The 23,046-nt window shown below is 41.2% G+C and overlaps 1 protein-coding gene across 9 annotated transcripts in view; it reads left to right on the top strand.

Moving 5' to 3' along the window:
- The window catches only part of Phldb2 (pleckstrin homology like domain family B member 2), a 101,197-nt gene that overhangs the window by 16,653 nt on the left and 61,498 nt on the right, over positions 1-23,046 (top strand). For all 9 annotated transcript variants that reach the window (XM_052740813.1, XM_052740817.1, XM_052740814.1 and 6 more), the window contains 2 exons: positions 2,282-3,618; positions 22,167-22,550. In XM_052740813.1, the coding sequence (XP_052596773.1) occupies positions 2,296-3,618; positions 22,167-22,550 (1,707 nt within the window). In that variant the 5' untranslated portion in view covers positions 2,282-2,295. The remainder of the gene's footprint in view (positions 1-2,281; positions 3,619-22,166; positions 22,551-23,046) is intronic.

Raw genomic sequence — 23,046 nt, 5'->3', positions numbered from 1 at the left:
TGGAATATGCCTGAGGAACAGTGCTGATTGACTTTGTTGACAGCTGCAATGGGGAGATAAGGAGAAACGACAGAGGCCATGATGACTCTCCAAGTTTTGACCTGAGTACTGTAAGAAAACTATCAGCAATGCACATGATATGCACAGGAGGTACCTGTGTTTATAATCAAGGCTTATGGATGTAATTATGAAAACTAACTATACTCATTGAATATCTTAATGCATATTATGTGACTATGCTTTATAGTATAAAATATACTTTAAATGTAGTGTTAAATGATTGCACATTTTCATGCCTGTGATTAGCTGTAGCTTTTCCAAACATCCCTGGACATTTAGGTTGGTTTTTTTTTTTTCTATATAATAAATAACACTGAAAGTCTTCAGGATCCATTTCTTTTCTTACTTTCTTAGTCCTGAAATATTTAAGTTGGGAGAACTGGCCAACACTTACTAAAATTTCAAATTGGCAAACCGAAAAAGACCAAGGCTAGGGGTTGTCTTGTTTTCACTCCTTCTCCGGAGGAGCACAGCTAGAAATCTCTCAAGCCAGACTGGTATTGCCATCAAGGGTGGAATTGGAAGTAACTGACAAGGGCATTTGGGAAAGGTGGACACTGGCCACAGGCAATGAAGGACTTGGTAAGAGCCAGACAGCAGGGCCATTGGGAACTAAATTTCAGGTATAACTTCAATGCTTTATGGGTTTTTTTTGTGGTTTTTTTTTTTTTTTTTTTTGGCTGCTCTTTGTACTCAGTACAAGCAAGAGAAAGCAGAGAGGTAGCAAACACATACGAAAAGAGCTGAAGAAAATACACCATTTTAGAGCTGGAGAGATGGCTCAGTGATTAAGAGCACTGGCTGCTCTTCCAACGGTCCTGAGTTCAATTCCCAGCAGCCACATGGTAGCTCACAACCATTTGTGGTGAGATCTGGTGCCCTCTTCTGATGTGCAATACATGTAAGCAAAACACTGTATACATAATAAATAAATCTTAAAAAAAAGTATACTTTAACCTTTATCCACATAGAGCTTTGGAGGATAGTGAATCCAATGTAGAATTTCTTGAGGGAAAGACTTTAGCTCTGTATAGGCCCCAGCCTGTGAGTACGAAGCAGTTCCATGCTGAGTTGTTTGAGTTTGCCCAGGGAATCTGAGGCTAAGCAAAGAGAATGAAGTCTTCCCTCTATGGTATGAGGATAGGCTTGATTAAAAAACGTTTTGAGGTTTTTGCCTATAGAACAATGGGAGTTAGTGGGTAAATCTAAGATAAAAATTCTAGACACAATCTTTTTCATCAAGCATTAGTGTCTGAGGTGCCTGAGGGCTAGAGGAAAGTCTTAGCCCCTATTAACATTATTTATTACTTATTAACATTAAATTGTGTTTTTCCTTTGTTAGTATCTAAAATAGTTTCTATCACTCAGAAATATAAGCCTTTTCATTTTCAGTGCTAGTTTTAATTCAAGGATATTTTCATAGATTAAAACTTTAAGTCAATGTTTGAACTAAGACCCAAAACATATACTTATTTTTGAAAAAATATTTACTCACGGAAGATACTATCTTACTTTGTCTCTTGAATGATGGGTGGAGTTTGATAGGTAGACCAGAAGGCTCAAAGTGTTTCTATTAGAGAAGAGGGCTCACTACCAAGAGAGCACAACACATTTGGGGTACCAAGGGATTTGAAGAATAGTATAAATAGGCCACTTTGACCATGTGGCATCAATCTTGGGAACACGTTTGTTCCACTATCTCTTGCCTCTTTCTGATGAGCACAGGGGCTTCCAGCTTTCCACTTAAGAAGTGAACTTCCAACTCTTCCCTCCAAAAGAACCATATGCTGAATCAGTGTGTAACATAAACTGTCTTCCTCTGTCAAGATACAGATTTTGTTTCTTCAGGACTGAGCCAGTAATGAGTCTAGCAGAAACATCTAAAGGAAAAGCTATTGAATGATTCTTTAAGGCATAGGCAAAGTATTCAGGAAGCAGGTGATTTTCCAAAGACTAGAACACTGAGGGAAAAATTGCCTTCCTTACATACCAGCCTAATCCTGCACCATCATTTCACAAGGGATTTGTTTCCCTCAAATACTGCTGTCATCTTGAGTTATTTTTCTTTTGTATCAAAGATACATAACCCTGATCAGTGGTCCTTATTTTTCAGCTCCTAGTAGAGTTTCATATATATTTTTTTTAATTTAAAAAATATATATATATATATATATAATATATTTTTTTTTAATTTAAAATGTTCTCTTTTTTCCCTTTACAGGGTCCAGCAATATCATGGCAGAAGGTAGCAGCAGACAGAAGCAGCTGGAATTACAAAATGGCAGCTTAGAGGAAGGATTTGTGGTCCGTTCCCTGGAGATCGAGCCCCAGAACATGATGGAGAGCCTAAGCCCCCGGAAATATTCGTCCAGTCTGAAGTTTAAAGCCAACGGAGACTATTCTGGCTCGTATTTAACCCTCTCACAACCCGTGTCTACCAAGAGAAGCCCTTCTCCCTTGGGCGCCAGTGTCAGGAGCAGCCCCTCCTTGGCCAAAATCCAGGGAAGCAAACCGTTTTGTGATGGAACTGACAAAAATGTTTCCATGAAACCTCCCACTTCGTTCCTCAGCTCTGCAGTCTCTCTTAGTGGATATCCACTCGGGAGAGCAGATTTGGATCATTATACTAGTCGGGACAGTGAGAGGTCCTCCAGGTTCTCAGAGAAGCCTCCCTATTCCAGATACAGCTCTAGGAATAAATCACATGACAACGTCTACTTTCTCGGGGGGCTGGAAGGAAGAAAAGCCTCTGGCTCCCTCCTGACCATGTGGAATGGAGGGTCCTTGAGTGGCGCTGGCTCCGCACCCGCCAGCAGATCTGGGGCAGCGAGCATGCCTTCAAGCCCCAAGCAAGCTAGGAAAATGAACCTTCAGGAGAACTTGACACTTCAGTCCAGGTTAAGCAGGCACAAGGAGCCAGCCTCTGAAAACGTCAGTGTGAGAACAAGGAAGTACTCAGGGAGCAGCCTGAGTAATATGGGTGCCTACAGCCGATCGCTTCCTAGGTTGTACAAAGCCACAGACAACCAAACGCCGCCTCTCAGCCTGCCTCCAAGAAATTCCCTGGGCAATTCCAAACGAGGTCAGTTAGGGGAAAAGGATCTACCTCATAGCATAGTGGATAATGACAATTACCTTAACTTTTCTTCTCTAAGCTCAGGGGTTCCGCCCTATAAAATCTCTCTGTCAGAGGGAAATCCTTACGTCAGCTCCACATTCAGTGTCCCTGCCAGTCCTCGAGTGGCTCGGAAGATGCTCCTGGCCTCCACCTCCTCTGATGACTTTGACAGGGCTTCATACTCAGGGACCAGCCCGAGTCATTCCCTAATTTCTGGAGAACCAGACCGAGTGCTTGTGGCCAGGAGGAACTTCTCTTGCGGATCTATGGAGTTTGATGATTCTGATCTGGAAAGCCTAAGACAGTCCTCTGAAACTCCCCAGCCTGTCCTTCGAGAACGGAAAAGTAGCATCAGCTCCATCTCAGGCCGAGACGATCTGATGGATTATCACCGACGGCAGAGGGAGGAGAGACTCAGGGAGCAGGAGATGGAGCGACTGGTAACCTTCCTCTTCTGACCTCACTATTCCCCTGACTTGCATCCGCAGGGTTGGAGACAGACTCCCAGGGTAGATGTAGGGGTATGGAATTTCCGTGTGGACCAGCCAGCCTCTGCTGTCCATTCCACTTCTTGCTCTCCGTCTCCTTGGCTACTATCCTCGGATACCTATGGGCATTTTGAAATTTACAAAACTTAGGAGAGCCAGAGCCTCATGTTTATTTAGTGTTTCTGCAGAGTTCTAGAAGTTACTTTTTCTTTTCTTTCATCTCCCCTTCTCTCCCTCACCATTGTTTCTTCCTCTTCTTCTTCTTCTTCTTCTTCTTCTTCTTCTTCTTCTTCTTCTTCTTCTTCTTCTTCTTCTTCTTCTTCTTCTTCTTCTCCTTTTCCTCCTCCTCCTCCTCCTCCTCCTCCTCCTCCTCCTCCTCCTCCTCCTTCTCCTTCTTCTTCTTATATGCTAGGGATTGAACTCAAGGACTTGTACAACCACTAGAAAAGCTAATGTCTAGTTGTGAATTTTGCTAAATTTCTTCTATCTTATGAGCTTTTCTAAGACCATGAGGAAGTGATAGTGGTACTTATGTCATTGAATTCACTGGTAAGTATTTAAGACAGGAGCAGTCAGGGAAATAATAACACAAGAATTTGTACAGCAAGTCATCTGGAAAGGTGAAGGGTTGCCTCAATCTCAACAGTGCTCAGGTTTTTCCACAATGTTCACATAACACCAGACTTCTTCAGCTGTGCTCTTACTTCATACGGCACCTCCTACAAACACAAAACACACTGAGTTCACTCTCTTTTCAATTTAAAATGAGTTTATGCTGCAAAGTGAAAAAATATTGAAAGTAAACGGACAATGACAGAAGGAAAAATTCCTCAACAGCCCCATTGGTAAAGGAGAACATTCGAGGGTTAATTTTCCAGTCTCTTTTAGGGGCTTTTTATTTTAGAATGAGTACATGTCAGAGACTGTTTTGCTTCGCTGGTGATTAATGACCTCCTTAGTGAGAGAAACTATGACATGGTAGAGCTGGTTTACAAAAAGTGTTGGATTATCCGAGATATTTTAATTGCTCAAAAAAGTATGTTAGAATAAGGTTTCTCAATCACATGGAAAAATTGACTTGTGCCTACAGTACAATAAACTTTGTATTATATGGACAGAAACCATCTACACTATGCAACATTTGTTTGACATTTCAGAACAAGAATCACATGTCAGTCAAAGTTTTGATAAGTGTATGCTCTTCCTAACTAAGAGTAGTAGATGAAAACACATGCATACCCCTAGATAACTAAATGTCCCTTGTGTGTATAAGTATGACACTGTCTTTGTTGTCATAAATCATCACTAGAGATAATCCATGATCACAAAAAAGCATTGTGTCCAGGCTTGATTCACTGACATAATTCAGAAAGCCATTCAGTTAGCAAGCAGATATCTATACATGGACACTAAAAAGTCCTGTACTGTGCTATGCAACTATTATTAATGATACCAGAGAATCAACTTTGATAATTTACTATGGAATCTGGAAGAGCCTTCCCTGTGAATTTTTTCACTCTAGAGATCTCTTTCTGTAGTCTGCATAATGACTCTTGTATCCCAAGAATGGAAAACCAATCAGGAATTTCATGTGCCTTGAGCTTCATCTTTAGCATACGTAAGTGTTAGTGAATTTCTCTGGTCCTCCAGAGTCTCCAAACCTAAGGCTCCTGACAGTGCCAGTAGTGACTTTACTTGTTGCTTGCAAGGCTGGAACTTGATAAGTCATGAACAAGATCAACTTCTTGGGAGGTCTTGATGATATTGTTCCTTAATAATGACTTGTTGTATTGTACAAAATGAGACCTATCTATCACAAATGACCAGGCTGAATGCTCTTTCTATTACAAAATAACTGAGGTAGACAGCTTATAAAAGGATAAGGTCATTTTGACTTACAGTTCAGGATTCAATTGTCCCATTGCTTCTGGGTGGTACGTCATGGCAGGGGAACATGGGCAGAGCAAAGCAGTGAAAAGAGGAAGACACCAGGGTCCCACAATCCTCTTTAAGGACACACTCCCAACAACTAGAAGTTCTCTCACTAGATTCTAGCTCTGAATTTCCACCAATCCCAATAGCTTTAAATACATGGACCTTTGGAATGCTTAAGATTGATTCTTTTGGGGGCTGGAAAGATGGCCCAGTGGTTAAGAGCATTGGCTGCTCTTCCAGAGGACCTGGGTTCAATTCCCAGTACCCACATGGCAGCTCACAACTGCCGATAACTCCAGTTTCAATGGATCCAACACCCTCACACATACATGTAGGCAAAACATCAATGCTTGTAAAATAAAAATAAATTTTAAAAAAAAGATTGATTCTTTTATATACTAAAGAAAAAAAGTTTAGCTAATTCAGAAATGGTGGAATTTTGTCTTTTAAACATATAAAGATATATCACCATTAGCATTAAGCCTGAAAATTACTTTTTATGGTACTAAATCTTTGCTCCAAAGGCATTTACATAGAACACATTTTTATTGCTTTTTGTAAGCATGAGCTGAAATTCTTCAAAATCAGTCTCATTCCAGTGTAAACAGCTGAATTTGAGTTTTATATGAACAGTGTGCTTGTCATATTTTATGTTGAAAAAAAAAACCACTTTATGAGTAAACCATAAAAATATTTCAGCTTTGGGTTGGAAAAGATGGTTCAGTGAGTAAGAGCCCCTGTTCTATAAACATGAAAAAGTAAGTTCAAATCTCTAGCACCCATGTAAAAAGCTGGGCATATCTTCGCATGCTGTAACCCCAGCGTTGGGAGACAGAGACAGGTTCTGAGAACTTACTGGCCACCCAGCTGAACTGATCAGCTTCCAGTTCAATGAGAGATGTTATCTCATCAATGATGCAGAAAACCATTGAAGAAGACACTCAACATCCTTCCCTGACTTCCACATACTTGCTTGCATGCAACCACTTATACCATACACACATACTCAGCATACACACATATACACCACATATAAACATACTGCACACACACATCACACATATACACGTACACCACATTCACAATAGTATACTTTCTGCCAAATGTTAACATTGTATTACTTTTCTTTATTATTATTATTATTATTATTATTATTATTATTATTATTATTATTATATGGTGTGTATGCATGTGTGCACATGTGCCATAGTGTGTGTGTGTGTGTGTGTGTGTGTGTGTGTGTGTGTGTGTGTGTGTAGATCAGAGGACAACTTTGTGGAGTTGGTTCTTTCCTACCATTTTTCTTTGGGCTTCAGGGGTCTGATTCAGGTCACCCAGGTTTGCAACAAGTGCTTATACCTGCTGAGCCATCTTGCCAGCTCTGTATTACTTTTTAATAGACAGAATTTTCATGTATTAAAAACCAATGGAACCAACATTTGTACTTCAAACACACAATTTTCAGTTTCTATTAACTTCTGATCTTTATTACCTCCTTTCAAATTCTGGAACAACCAGGTCATAAAAAACCAAAAATATTTAATTGAAATATGCTAGAGATTATAGTATATAGAGACTAAATATACACAGACTAAAGTTTTGTGTAATGGAGGCTGGCCTTGAACTCCATATGTATCCAGAGCTTCTACCTCACAACTGCTAAGATTTATCGGCACACACCACCCAGCCTGGCCTTGACTGTCCGACTCACTTTCTCATAAAAAAATTAGTGCCAGTGAATCATTAGTTTGGGTAGGAAGGGACTTTTGCTTAAGACAGAAGACTAAAGTATCAGAAGTTGACTTTGTTTTCTTGGAATTTGGAGAATGTTAGATTTATTTAAATGCTCTTTAATCTCTATAAACCAATCCGAACAGCAGGCTCCTGGATTCTAATTTATTGTTGTCCTGGAGAGACAGGAAAATGTCCCCCCCCCACACACACACACACGGTGATTTCTTTTTTCTCAGGGATTTAGCATGAATTCAACTTCCTCAGCTACAAGCCCCAATAGACAACAAAACACAAAATGCCTCTCCTTTAAGGCCACTGTTCTTTTATTTGATTCGAAAATGTACTCCTGGTTGGATACAAACACATTATAAATAATAACTACAAAGAAGCAATACTCTGCCATCTCTCACCTGTCCAGGCTGGATTTCAGTCTTAAGTGACAGAAAATTAATGGCCAGAGCAAAAACCAGAAGCCTGAATACTGCTACCACTGATGGGGACAGCCACCATGTGGGCAGATCTAGCCTATTGCCTATCAATTAAAAAAAAAAATCAATAATGGAGAACCAGGAAAATGGAAACTTCACAGTCAGTGAATAGCAAAGTTTTACTGACATTTTGAATTTATTCCAGAAGCCAAGAAAAGATGGGCCTGGTCCATGCACTCGCTCCATGGGCATCGAGTTGATTAACTCCAAGAGTGAATCCACTTTGCAGTTTCTGATATGAATGTAGAGTAGATGAACACTGGAGAGTCATTTAACCTGTTAATGTGGAAGCCATGCATCAGAAAGTGGAGTCATAGTTACAATATCTAATATTTTAACTTAATTGTGGTTTTTTTGCTAACTTATTCAATTTTTGTTGAAAACCCAAGATAATTGACGTTACCATTAAAAATGAAACCACAGTTATGAACCTCTAAGGGCCTAGTAGTGAAATGTAATCACTCCGAGTCTATATTAAGTAGCCTCCAACTGCCATGCTATTTGAGAAGTTTTGATTTTAACATTTTTTTTTCTTCCATCTTAGCTGCCTATTCATTTCTGACCATTATTCCTGTCCTGGTCTACACGTCTTCTCCACCACTGTGTGATTTTGTTGGAAATCAAGTATAGGGCTTTGATTTAGCTGTTTTGACCTGTGTACATGTGAAGTCTTAGGATGGTGCTATTGTATTATGGTGAGTCTGTGGAACTTGAGACGGCCATTTGGGCATTTCAGTTCTCTCATTCTGAGTTGTGGTCCACACAGAGTTGGGATGCTGACTGACTGATAAGATGTTCTGCAGGCTAGAGAAACCACTATAGAGTAATCAGGTTTCATCCATTTGATATCTGCATATTTCCCCATCATCCAGATGTAGTGATTGCCCCTTATGGCCCAGATATTCTAAATAAGAGAAAATTAAAAATTTAAACTTAATTCTGTCTCAAGTAAGTGCATTATTTGGCAACATTGCCCAAAGCATCTGCTTTCTATTGTGGAGAACCAGTGGATTCCACAAATTGCACTGTGGCAGTGCAGTATTTTCCTTTGGGCTGATGGTAGTCATTTGCAAGGCTTGGTAAACAGGGTTGTTGTGGTTTAGAACTGCATAGGGCCATAGTTGATGCTTACTTCCTAAACATATTGTAATAGAATGCCAGCTCTCAGGAGGCACACCATGAAATGAGGTTTTCTGGATTTTTTTAAAACATAGTCTGTGAGAGTCCCTGAAGCTAAGGTTAGCTTGTTTGAAAGCCACACATCTGTATTTCCATAATAGTCATATGACATGTTTGAGTCAGTAGTTCTTTGATATTTGAAAGGTATTTTGTGATTGTAGTGTCTCTTACACCACTTTATACAATGAAAGAACTTTAATTTGTAAGTGGCTAGGCTAGTGTTTGTCTTCTTCACTACTGGAGTTTGGCCTCACAGTCTGATAACTGGAGTAACGGAAGGGTCTCACATGCATTTTTTTTTAAAGAGTAATCAATTTTTTTTCTGTCCAGTTTGACATCCAGTCTAGCTTTGCATTCTGTAGCTGTTAGTTGCACCCAGGAATAATAGAATGTGTGTGTGTGTGTGTGTGTGTGTGTGTGTGTGTGTGTGTGTGTGTATGTGTGTGTGTATCTGTCTATCTCTTTATATATTCTATAATCTTACACACACACACACACACACACACACACACACACACACACACACACACACACAGATTTAGTATATTGGCTCATATAACTGAAGGTTCCATAGTCCCATCATGGCCCTCTGCATGCTGCTGAGGCCGAAAACCTAGTAGCTTCTCAGTCCAAGGAGCTGGCAGCCTCAGGACAAGGGGGACTAATGATGAGCACCAGTTTGAGGGTGAGGCCTGGAAGCTCTCCTGTGAAGTTGCTGGTGTGAGACCTGTTGAAAGGCTGAAGAAGCTGGGATCTGATATCCATGGCTGATGACAGCAGCAATCACTCAGGAAGATGCCTTCACTCAGGAAGAGCAGAGCTCAGCTGACTGGCTTCTTCCTTCTTTAGCTTTTTGTCCCACTGGGGCCCCAATCCTTTTAGAAGGTGCCACCAATATTCATAGGAGAAATTTACCCTTGATTGTTGTCCTACGGGCCAGTCATCTCTGGAAATGCCCACAGAGACATTGCCAGACATGTGTCTCTCATTTCAATCAAGTTGACAATCAAGACAAACCATCCTGCATTTGTTTCTTTGTTGTTGTTTTGAGTAAGGATTGGTGCTTTCCAGGGCCATATGAGAACCAAGACTGTGGCTCCCAGCGGGTCCCTGAATCTTGTTTATGCACTGCTGATCAGATCATAAATCTGATGTTTCCAAAATTAAATAAGAGTGTCATTGAACATATTTAAGAAATGTATTTATACCATCCATTTGCATGTTTTCCAGTCTTTTAATGCAAACACAGACACTACTTTAAAGAGCAGAGAGTTGGTGGCTAATATTATTCAGTTTTGTCATGAAGACAAAGTTGGGTAGGAATCAAAAACTGAGGAGGAGCACGGGGAGGCCAAATCCATTTCACCTGTAGATGTGTTGTGCATCTCTTCTCGTTCCTGCTCTCCCTGCCTCCTTATCACCCCAGATCCAGCAAAACAGCTTAAGGCATCCATTCCTTTGTGCCAGAGCTGGGCTGAATTAAGCTCGATGAGATCTCTTGGTTGGATAGGAGAAGAGGTAGGATTTGATGCTAAGAGAATGGTTATTGTTGTTTTATTGCAGCATTAATCTCTTTTATCAAGAGAGTCTTTGGAACATGAAAGCAAGCTTAAGTATGGAAGACAGCTTTGTCCTCCCAGTACCCCTGAAACAGTTCCCCTTCCCGACACGGCCCTTCTGCTTGCCACATCCTGACTGTGCTTTTTGGGAAGTTAGCCAGAGGTGTGATGCAAACAAAGGGTGTGAGAGGTTGGTCTATGAAACAAATGAACTCAGTGGCTCCAGTTTGTTAAAGCAGTATCCAGAGATGATGACTGTCTTTTTGTAGTCTACGTTAGAATAATCAGTAGCTGATAACTCTTCAGGTTCAGACTCAAAGTTAAGTTGAGTGACTTCTGTGGATCCTTTTCGTCCTTAGCTTCTGCATTTGAAGCAGCCAGTGGTTCCCCACCACTCCATGTTTTCTTCCATTCTGGGTACTGCGGGACCCAGCTTAGAAATAGCATGCAAGCCATCCATGTGAGCCACAGTCGTCCTAAACTTTCTTACTTTAAGAAAAGCTTTATAAAAAGAAGTTGAAATTATGTACACAGCATCGGGCAGAACAAAATTAGGTTGAAAGTTCTGTCTATATCCAAATAAACTGCTCCTAACTAAACAGCTTTCCTTGGGTCTCTAAAGAAATAAATCTATAACCACTGGGTTATATATAGAATATTGTCTATCTTCAGACCATCTTGATTCATTGGAGAACAGAGTGAGAGCTTTCTCTCTTCTTCTTTCAAATGGAAAATTGATGGCATATACATATGCATTCATTAAATATAGAAGGATCAATCATTAGCAAACTACGACTGTCAGTTCTGTGAACTGAGAGAAAAAAGAATTGGCAAGTTTTCCCTTCTTCCTCTCCTATTGGAGACAGACGTGCAGGAAAGGACTATGGAGGGAAACTTAGCAGTTAGCATTAGTTTAATGATTTCACATGAGAGCAATGCAGAGCTAAAACCTATGTGATTCTGTATTGCAATAGACTGTGGCAGTGGCTGTTAAAACAGGCTCCTCTATGGTTGAGAGCAAGCCCTAGGTTCTTATTACAGTGGCAGTACAGGCTACTACCTCTTGATGGCGCCATGCATTTAGAAATGCTTCTCAGAAGGTAAACTTAGGATTGTGAATCATCAAAGCTTTTCACTCTCGGGCTGGTGAATTCTGGATGCTAAAATACAGAAGCCTGCCTTGACTGAAAAGAGCCCTGAATGCCATTATGGCAGTTACGGAAGAAACACTAGTTTTTAAATAAGAAACAAAGCTCCTGAAAAAAAAAATTTATGGACCATGTGTGCAAAAACTAAAAGAAAATTGAAAAGGTATTTTATTGATACCAACAGCACCTGAGCACTTAAGAGGGGCCTGCTGACTATTCAGAAAGTAATATGATCCTCATATTCATTGCCAATTATTTACTGTATTTAAATTAGAAGCTTTTTAATGGATCTGCCTTTAAAAACCTATTTCCCTAGGAGAATAGGTTTCAGTGACTTCGGGTTAATGTGATAATGTATATTTCCACATTCTAGAAAGGATCATGGGAAGATTTTCAATGGACAATGTTTTTAAAGTTTTTGATTGGTATTTTAAGAAGCAAAGAAACTACACATATCACCAAAGAAACACATTCATTCGTCACTTCATTCATGAGCATTTTCCTAGTTTGTTTCTATTGTTGTGATAAAGAACATGACCGAAAGCAACTTGGAGAGGAGGAGGTTTATTTGACTTATGCTTACACACTACAGCCCTTTATTGAGAGAACTCGGGGCTGGAATTCCAGCAGGGACATGAAGGCAGGAACTTATGTAAAGACCACGGAGAAATACTACTTACCATCTTACTCTCTACAGCTTACTCAAGCTGCCTTCTTATACAACTCAAAACCATCTGCCCAGAGATGCCACTGCCCAGAGTGGGCTGGACCCTTCGTTGTCAATCATCAACCAAGAAAAAGCTCCACAGTCCATCTGATGGGGACATTTTCTCAGTTGAGGTCCCCTCTTCTCAGATGACGCTAGCTTGGGTCAAGTTGACAAAATACTGACACAGGAATTTCTTATTTCAGTCATCTCATTGTGCAGGTTCAGACCCATTAGAAAGGATCTGATTTGAAATATTAAGCACTCCATTTTCAGGAAATTGTAAATTCACATGCAAATATTAGAATTTCTAAGGTTAGAAATTTTAGAATTAAAATTTAGAAATTTTAGCTCCGGCGTTACCTTTTACTCCACTTCCTCCAAAGTCTAGTGCAATGGCATAGGAGGACAGGACATTCAGGCAACCAAGGCGCTGCAGCTAAGGCTGCCATGTTGGCCCTTTAAAAGCCACACCCATCTCCCCTTTCACACCCTCTCGAAATCATAGATCTGCTCGTTATTTGAATAATTTTGTCTTTTTTTGTTTTGTTTTTTTTCGAGACAGGGTTTCTCTGTGTAGTTTTGCGCCTTTCCTGGAACTCACAGAGATCCGCCTGGCTCTGCCTCCCGAGTGCTGGGATCAAAGGCGTGCACCACTACCGCCCGGCAATTTTGTCATTTTTATAAGGACTCTAGAGTCTGTAACCTATAGGCTTGGCTCTTTTCAGTTCTCTGGAAACTGAGTCAGGGTTGTGTATGCTATCTCTCCTCCATGTTCTAAAAGAGTGCATGAAGGGAAGAGACTCCCAGACTCATACTTACGGTTTTGGTGTTGGTTGTGAGACAAGGTCTTACTATATACCCCTGGCTGGCATGGAATTGGTATGCCTATGAGGCTGGTCCCAAGCTCACTGAGATGTATCTCCTTATGTCCCCCCAAGTGGTGGGATTAAAGGCATCCCAGCTCATTTCTGTCTTTAAGAAAAAAAAAAAAGAAACAACTTCTTTTAAAAATTTTAATTACATTTTAATTTGCATATTTTGTGGACAACTCTGTGTGTGTGTGCATATGTGTCTGTGTGTGTATGTGTCTGTGTCTATGTGTGTGTCTGTGTGTGTGTCTGTGTCTATGTGTGTGTCTCTGTGTGTGTGTGTCTATGTCCATGTGTGTGTCTCTGTGTGTGTGTGTGTGTGTGTCTGTGTCTATGTGTGTGTCTCTGTGTGTGTGTGTGTCTGTGTGTGTGTGTGTCTGTGTCTGTGTGTGTTTGTGTATGTCTGTGTGTGTGTGTGTGTGTCTGTGTCTATGTCTATGTGTGTGTCTCTGTGTGTGTATGTGTGTGTGTCTGTGTGTCTATGTGTGTATCTGTGTGTCTGTGTGTGTCTGTGTCTATGTGTCTGTGTGTGTGTCTGTGTCTATGTGTCTGTGTGTGTGTCTGTGTGTGTATGTGTCTGTATCTATGTGTGTATGTGTATGTGTGTGTGTGTGTGTGTGTGTCTGTGTGTCTGTCTGTGTGTCTGTGTGCCCTCGCACTTGTGCCCCATCATGTCAGTGGAAGTCAGAGGACAACTTGCCAGAGTCGGGTTCTCCTCTTCTACCATGTGGTTGAACTCAGGTTGTCAGACAGATGTCATCTTACTGGCTATGTTTTTTGTGGCACACCCCTCCCCCCATTCCCTCCATCCCTGGCTAATCTGCCTTCCTCTGTGCTCTTTTTCATAGTCTTTTCATCTTACATAAAACACGCAGAAGTTAAGAGGAACAGGGGAGAGTGTGTCTCCTTCATCTTCCCAGGGGCTGACAAGAGCAAGATTAGCTTTATAAAGCTCAGACTAGCTACAGGCGTGGCTCAAATGAAGTCCATTTGGCTTCAGGGGGATCATTTTTTGCATAGTATGTTCTATTGAAATAATTTGTTTTAAATAAGTTGACGTTCCTCACTCAACAGTGCTAAAACCATACCCTTGCTCTGGGATTGTCATTTGGATTTTGAAAAAAGACAGAATCTGTAGAAAATGCTGAGTTGGCTGAAAAGCACCATTTTTATTTTTATTGCTCTTTTAGCAGATGATGCAGTTGGGGTCTAAATCATGCTGAGCAGAATACAGTTTCGCGGGTTGCTCTCGGAGAGAGGGAGATGCCATCATTTTCCTAACATTCCCAAATGCAGAAGATGCCTTTCCTATGTATAAGACTTTGTAGGCTGTTTTTAAATTTTAACACTTAGCATTTTCCATGTTTTATGGCTCGTAACTAACCACATTACAACAATATTTTTGGTGACAGTCCACTTTCTCTTTTTATATCTCATTTTTCTACATTTTTGTCTTCTTCATGCACGAAGAATTACTATATTTTAAAAGAGGGTAGATAAAGGTTATTTTAGTTATTTGTTTTATGTGTGTGAATCTTGTGCCTGCCTGCATTTATGTATATGTACCACATGCATGCCTGGTACCTGTAGAAGCCAAAAGAGAGGGCATTGGATCCCCAGAAACTGAATTTTCAGATGGTTGTGAGCCATTATGTGGGTGCTGGGGACTGAACCCAGCTCCTCTAATAAGAGCTACCCTTAACTACTAAGTCATCTCTCTAGACTCAAGGATAGAGCTTTAGAATGTAAAGATGTAATCATCTCGGTGCCCACCACAAACCAATCTTCATTGAACAAAATAAAACAGTATGTAAAATTCTAAAATAGTTTTTCATCTGTGTTTTGTAGACTGTATTCTTTCAGAAGAAACAGGAGTCTGGTCAAGCCAAAGTGAAAATGTGGGCAGGTAACGGCCATGTTGGTGCTCTAGAGGGGCAGTGTGGCCCCCACTTGGCTTCTGTAACAGAGCTCACGTCCTTGGTGGAGGGGCCTCTGCTACTTTACTGGTCATGTGACGGTAAAGTCAGGTGGGGGTTTTCTTAGATGCCATATGGAAATGTTGTTTTTCTGTCACGAATTTTCTTTATTTTTGAGCTAGTGCCTCGATAAGGAAACGCACATATACGTACACCACCCCTGCTGCACAGTCTTCATAGCATTTTTGAACAATATATGTTAATATCAAAGGTCTTTCACTTTTAGCTTTAACTTTTTTAAAATAAAAGTTCATGCTTGCCAGTCGACTTTAAATGAAAAAACATTTCAAAAAGATAGCAATACAGAGAATCCTAGTTAAAAGGGTCTGCTGGCCAAGGTTAACCTGAGTTTGCCTAACAAAATACAAATTATTGCTAGGTGGAAATGTTAGCTATGAAAACATTGCTGGGAAGAAATTACTAGAATCAGTTAAATTATATTATATTAGGTGTATTCAATATGCATGTAAATAAAAATAAACACTATCCCAGCATATATATATATATAGTATAAGTCTATAGTTTTATACACTTTACATGTATTAATAACTAAATGCATTTTTAATAATTCAAATATTTTTCTACTTACATCTTTTTAAATTACTAGCCCCTTCTAACATAGAGGCACAGCTAGAAATAGAAGTCGAGGCAACAGGTTTGAGGGAGACATAGTACTCATGTGTGTAAGGGTAAAATGCGTGTTTGGAGACCTGCTTGGTGACATGATGCTCCAAGAGCTGAACGTCTCTGAGTACAAGCAAAGGCAGGAAGTGACAAACTGCTCAGGTGTTTGCATGATGGGATTACTCAGCTGAACGCTCAAGTTTTAAGGCAGAGCCCAGGGCAACATGAGTAGCACCCCAGCTTTTATATCAAGGATGAAATGTACATGAGAAAATGGATTTTGTTAATATTCTTTCTAGAATCTTCTCTATTGGATTTAAGGTGCTGTGGGACTATATGTTGGTCTGTATTGGTGGGCACAGAGGAGCGAATAACCGTGAGACATTCGGGAGATTTCCTTCAGGTTACTGTAACAGTGAAAGAGGTGTCTCATCTGAGCACAGCACTGTAGTAGTCACATTCTGGGTACCCTGTTTTAAACACTAAACTGAAACGCCTTGCAGGAAGCTGCAAAGGTACATCAAGAACCAGAATTCACACTACAGGGCGCTGGCCCTGAGTTGTGAGCTTTGCGGCAGTGACGCAGTGATGGGAAGGGACAGAGGAGGACGATTAGGACATTTAAGCACGATGGTCTTCATCTCCTTAGGCAATGTGTTGTTTTATTTCAGTGTAGTTAGTATCTTGAAGGGATATTGAAAATCAGAGCTAAATGACTTGTTTATTTGTTTGTATGTTATTCTCGTGGCTATTATTAGTACAGATGAGGAGAATATGTACATTCATATAAAATCTTCATAGATTTTCACATAACAGAAGTTATGATCAATTAATATTTGCCACCTTGCAAAAACATGCAGTTGCCTCCCAAGTAGACACAACCACATAAAACTACTGAACTTTCATTTTGTAGATGTGCCCCATTCCATCTCAGCCCTATTGATGGGCACAGATTCCAGCTCAGTCCTGCTGATGTGCCCCATTCCAGCTCAACCCTGCTAATGGGAACAGGGTCAATACTACTTAACCAAAGGTGGTAGAATGAGGTACTTCCTTGACTATGAGTCTGAAAGTAGACTTCACAGTCTATAATATTCTCAGTTCAATGTTAAATGTCACATGAAGGTAATTCATAAAATCAAACAATAAGAACCAGTTACTTTTATCTACCGCTTCTTAATCAGATGGTCTGTCCCAAACTAATCAGAACAGTAGAAAGGTGAGTTTGGGTAAATGGGGAGGCCAATTACAAGGTGAAATGATGCTTTCTCTACCCAGCACTTGATTTCAAACACTACCTGCAGGTCCAGGAGTTCCCTAAGCTAGCACCAGAGTCAATAATTCATTAGAAGTTCTAACAGAACTCTCTGCAGACTGTAATAATGGTTACAGTTCTAGATATTTGAGAAAGGAATCAATAGACATCAGCCAAAGGAAGAGTCACACAGGGCAGAGTCCAGAGGGTAACCGAAGTGGTACTTGCGTCATCTCTCCAGGGGAGTCAGGTTGAACTCTTCTACTGGCCTTGGACAGGGTATGTGGATTCCAGAGAATCTATTGTCCATAGAATTTTTATTGTGACTTTGTCATGTGGGCGTGTCTCATTGATGACTGATTGACCATGTAGTTTTAATCTTCTTGTTGAGTGGCAGACCCTGAGCCAAGGCTTCCATAGAAAGTCACATGATTAGTCCTTCTGCAGTATCCAACCTCCATCCTATGTTTATTAGATACTACTAACCCTACTCTAGATGAAGGTCTCTCTTTGGACAAAGCTAGATGTTTATTCAGTAAATAACTGAGGATTCCTTACCAGGATCCTTGTGTCCCTTCTCTCCAAGTTTTGGGCCAGTTTCCTGATAAAGTGAACACAGGTTATCAGTCATAATGGATTTCTAATGGATTCATAATAGGAAAAAAGAATACAATGTATTTCAGAGGCTTGAAATGACATAGATCTATTTCTTCATGGCCAGTGTGGATTAGTTAAGACCTTTGCTCCACGCTTCCTCTCTTGGGAACAAGACTGATGGAGCCAGCTCTAGCTGGTGAGGTCAGTCTGTCATAGCTAAGGAAGCCATGTAATAAGTCTTACCAGCTTGTTATACAGGAGTGTCATCCATTGCTTCTTGCATTTCATCAGCCAGCAGAAATCTGAGGACCATGCCATTTGGGGATGGGGTAGAGAAAAACCATTATGACTGTGCCCCAAAAGAGAAAATATTAATACTCCAGTTACTAACCTCAAGGGATTTAAATGTAGAAAGAATTACACACACATGAGACTTGTAAGTATTTAAATGCTGGAATTACAGGCATACATTGTCATCACCAAGGCAGGCCTACTTAATCAAGACATTAGCACATGCTCCTGGCATCCTGGAAATTCTGTATAGATGCTCTTAACTCTAGATCTTTACATTCTGCCAGTCATTTTTAGATCTCTGTATGTTCTGCCATTGAGTTACATTTCCATCCTTAATCCGGAGGGTTTTTGGTAAGCCTCTGTGAATTGCTGTTTCTGTAGCTGGTCACTTTTTCGTACCTCTTATTAAAATATGAATGAAGAAGGGCCCCTTTTTTTCACCTACATATTCTGTAAACACCAATAGGAAGCAAGTAACTTAATAAACTTTTACCAAAGTCATGATTATGGAGACCAAGAATCCCTAACGTTGAGAGAGAGAGAGAGAGAGAGAGAGAGAGAGAGAGAGAGAGAGAGAGAGAGAGAGGAGAGAGAGAGAGAGAGAGAGAAACAGGCAGAAACAGAGACAGACAGAGAGACAGAGAGAAGTATCCCTTGTCAAAAGAGGTCCTTTGAAGAGAGAAAAGTGCTTCTTTTGACTAACTCATATAATTACTACAGGGTGACACTTTTTGTTCTGTGAAATAATTGACTCAGCATATTGTAACAAATCACTAGCAGGCATTTCACTTTTGTTTATGCATTGGTAGCTGGTTTTCTACATAATTTATTTATTCAGTATTTTCCCAGTCTTGTGGGCTAGACCACCAGATGTTGGCTTCAGGGGAATGGATGGTTTTACTATCCCATTTAGGGGATATAATAATAGAGCAATGTCGGAAATAATCTTCCGAAGTAGAAAGCTTGGAAATAAAAATTTATTACCAGCCTCAACACCTTTAAAAAATGCTAATGTCTAAGGTCAAAGAATTGCAGAGTAATATTGTCATTGCATTTTTCTGAGCTATTATGACCCTGTCAAATGTCCTTGGTATATGTGGGATACAGAAATGGGGGAAGGGAGAATTAGAAAGAAGAGAGAAAGTGTTTTTACAATCATTTTACTTTCTAGATGCTTAGCATCTGGGCTAGCAGCCAGCAGTTTCTAAACAGGAGAATACTAATGTGGGATACTGGGTAGGATGATTTGGAGATCTCAGAGTGGCACACCTCCCGCTTTGCACATGGCTATGCAAAGCTTCAAGGAAAATTGAGTTTCATGATAGAGGTTTGTGCCCTGGCTTGAGGTCATACAGGAAAAGTGAAGGATTCCCCATGTGTTGACTAGTGTGGAACCAGACACCAGAATGGATCAAGCTGAAAGGGGAAGTATCTAGAGGGTCACTTCAGCTCAGGGCTTTCCTTAAAAGGCTTCCTGGAGAGTGCTTTCTGAAATGCTCTGCAGTCTCCCGTCTGACGCACTTCTCGAGCATCAGCTTATTCCTCTTTGGTGTAGCTTTCAAGGGGCCAGTGTGTCTCGGCACCACATGGATTTCTTAGATTCGTGGGCAGCCGGGCTGCGTGTGTGTCTGATTCAATCTGGACAGACTGGCTGTGAATGGGGTGATAAGAATAGCGAGACACATACCAGTAGACCAAACTTCCTGTGCACAAGCCTTTGAATACTGCCTTTCACTGTCTGAAATAGCACCCATCCCAGGGATGGGATCATTTATTCCCTCTGAAATGAAGAAACAGCTCAGGCAGCAAAGGCAACTATTTTGGGAAGGAGATGTGGGAGGAATGGTGCTGTGTCTCCCGGTCTCGGCAAGAGTACCTCTCCTTCATTTGAAGATTCTGCCATTTCCTGGGGCCCTGAAAAATGCAAATCAGTAATGTCAAATAATCCCAAGTGGCGAGGCATCCTGTGTGGTCTATGAAGACAGAGACTGAGTCTAGATGCTTCAGCATAAACCCAAATTGCAGAAAGGGGGATTTTCTTTGGAGATTCAGTCCCTGGTACAGATGTTGCAGAGAAGGGGAAGAAATAACTAACCTATGTCCCTTTCCTCTTAACTACACCCTCACAGAGTGTTTTTTTTATGTATTCCTGTGTAGACTTTTCTTTATTGTTGGGGGAGTTTAAAATAAGTCCATCAATGCTGTGTCCTCTACTGCCTCGCCATAGAGCTGAGGTGGGTAGGGCTTGGCAGCTGGTGGCAGCTGCAGAGATAAATAAGGGCCCGGGATCCTGGATGAAAGGAGCCAGGCTTGTCCAGCTATAAGTGACTGCCTGGGAAGAGGCCATGAGGACAGCCCTGCAGCTGGAGCCCAGAAGTTCAAGCAGTGACAGGGAGGTGGGCGTTTACAGGGACCAGTTCAATGGACTTTTTGATGGAGTTATTATTCTTTTTAGAGGGAGGGGGACACTTCAAAGGGCTCACAGATGTCAGATACACTTTAAGTGAGTTCTCGTTTTCGTCAGTTAGTTCACTGAATGGAAAACCAGGGAACCACAGTGGTGTGTTACTTCTCTGTTTGTTACTACTGCGACTGAGAACTAAGAACGAACTCTGACTTTGCCTTCACAAATTAGCTGCGATTGGAATGAGAATAAGCAGCAGAATGTGCCGAATACGTTCCTGTTTTATTACTGATTGCCAGTTTGTGAAGTGTTTTTCTGTGGGGGGCTTGTGAAGTCTCTTTCCAATGTGGTAGACTTTAATCATAACAGATGGTCTTCAGGCTGGGTTCCTGTTTTCATCGTGGCTTTAGATTTATATGAGGCTCCCCACCCCAGGCAAGGCTGTCTAGGCTTATGAGAACCACTTGGTAAATTATTTCCTGCTGTTCATAACTAGGTTATTAATTTGCTTAAATTATAAATGTCTGTGTTTTTATATGGAGCCTTCTGAAGGACCAGTTAGTGAGTGGTATTATTTGAGACCTTGATGGTCTGTGGCCTTTTTTTTTTTTTAAGTAAATTATCATTTTATTTTCCAGCTACATGGATCACATGGTCAATTTTAGATTTTGAGCTATACTGATGCCATTCTATCTGGAATTGATGTGAAATGTTCTTTATTTTATTGCAACAATTATACATTTTAATTCTGAATTATTTATTGTGTGTGTGTGTGTGTGTGTGTGTGTGTGTGTGTGTGTGTGTGTGTTTAGGAGCACACAAGTATTTACTGCACACATGCCACAGCCCACATATGGAGGTCAGAGGACAACTTGCAGGAGTCGGCTCTCTCTTTTTATCATGGAAGTCCTAGGGATTGAACTCGGGTCACCCGACTTGTCAGTTCATGCCTTTTCTGATGGAGCCATCTCTCTAGCCCCATCCCTACATTTAAAAGGTAGTTTTATTCATATGAAGAACTAAAAAAGACCCTTACGTGGTGATCAGTCATTTTAAAGGGTTTGAAACTTTCGATGTAAGGAAAAAAATGAAGTTACAGACAAAGCCTGTGTATTGAAAGATACTTTAAATGCCATTTTTCTCTTGGTGTGTCTAACAGTAAAAGGACATTTCTCTGTGAAGTTAGAGTGTTCATTTTTAAGTGCATGATGTTGGAAGAGCTAGTTGTTGTTAAAGATGAGTTAGGAGAAGGAGGGAAATAAGACTGCATAGGAAATGGAGATTTAAAGAAAAATCTCCAACGTGTTGGAGACTTGATAAATCAAGGGGATGCTTACTGGACTCTGATAGTCAGCCCAGGTATATACAGGTGAAGGGCAGGCAGCTAGCACCGGGTTTAGGGGAGAAACCAGGAATCACAAACGGTTCCATCTCGGGCCTTAAATGCATCCATAGAAGGTGTTGGAAGCCAGGTATGGATCCTCCAGACTAGTCTCAGCCTTCTGGAGAGGAGGATTATAAATTTAAGGATATACAGCAAGAGATCCTATCTCAAAAAGGAAGGAAGGAAGGAGGGGGGGGGGGGGAGGGAGGGAGGGAGGGAGGGAGGACAAGCAGGAGGAAGGTCGTCTGTGGATCAGTATGTGAACGAGCCCTGCAGTTCCACAGTCGGTCTGGAATTGTCTCCGTTCTGTCACCCTCAGTGACCTTGCTTCCTTCCGTGCTGTAGGAGCGGCAGCGGCTGGAGACCATCCTCAGTCTCTGTGCTGAGTACACGAAGCCCGAAGGTCGACGGCTGTCCGCTGGCACCACGGTGGCTGATGTACAGAAAATCAACAAGGAGCTTGAGAAGCTGCAGCTGTCAGATGAGGAGTCTGTGTTCGAGGAGGCTCTGGTGTGCCCCGACGCCAGGTACAGGTGCCATCGGAAGGGTTCTCTTCAGGATGTCGACGTTGCCGGCTTCGGGAGCCTCAGTCACAGTGCCAACTTCCTGGCCCCCAGGGGCAGCAGGAATGATGAACTGCTTGGTGACCTCACCAGGACGCCTCCACCATCCTCATCTGGATTTCTGAAAACATCCAATGAGTCCTCCTACCTCAGTATCCTACCGAAGGTAATGTTGGATGGAAAGATGGGGCAGGGCTAGGGTCATACACACGCTTTCACGGGGAAATGAGAGGTTTTATCACCGGCATTTTCTTGACATTGGAGTATAGCTTCCATGGAAGAGATACTTAGATGATAAGGTGCAGCAAATTAGGGAGATCTCTGTAAAGCAGCGGTTCTCAAGCTGTGGGTTGCGACCCCATTTTGGGTCAAACAACCCTTGCACAGGGGTTCCCAAAGACCATCAGAAAACACAGATATTTACATTATGATTCATAATAGTAGCAAAATTATATTTATGAAGTAGCATTGAAATAGTTTTATGGTTGGGGTCACCACAACATGAGGAACTGTATTGAAGGGTGGCAGCATTAGGGAGGTTGAGAATTACTGCTGTAAAGTAACATTTGCACTGTGAAGATGTAGCCACTCTGGGGTAATACCAAAGACGTTTCTCTTCTCCCTGCCCCTCTCGGCTGTACACTTAAGAAGTGAAGTAAAGC

The sequence above is a fragment of the Peromyscus californicus genome, unplaced genomic scaffold (genome assembly GCF_007827085.1).
Source record: "Peromyscus californicus insignis strain IS unplaced genomic scaffold, ASM782708v3 Scaffold_16__1_contigs__length_79575227, whole genome shotgun sequence".
NCBI lineage: Eukaryota > Metazoa > Chordata > Mammalia > Rodentia > Cricetidae > Peromyscus > Peromyscus californicus.
Note: the sequence above shows the minus strand (reverse complement) of the source record. Positions and strands in the feature narration are given on the sequence as shown.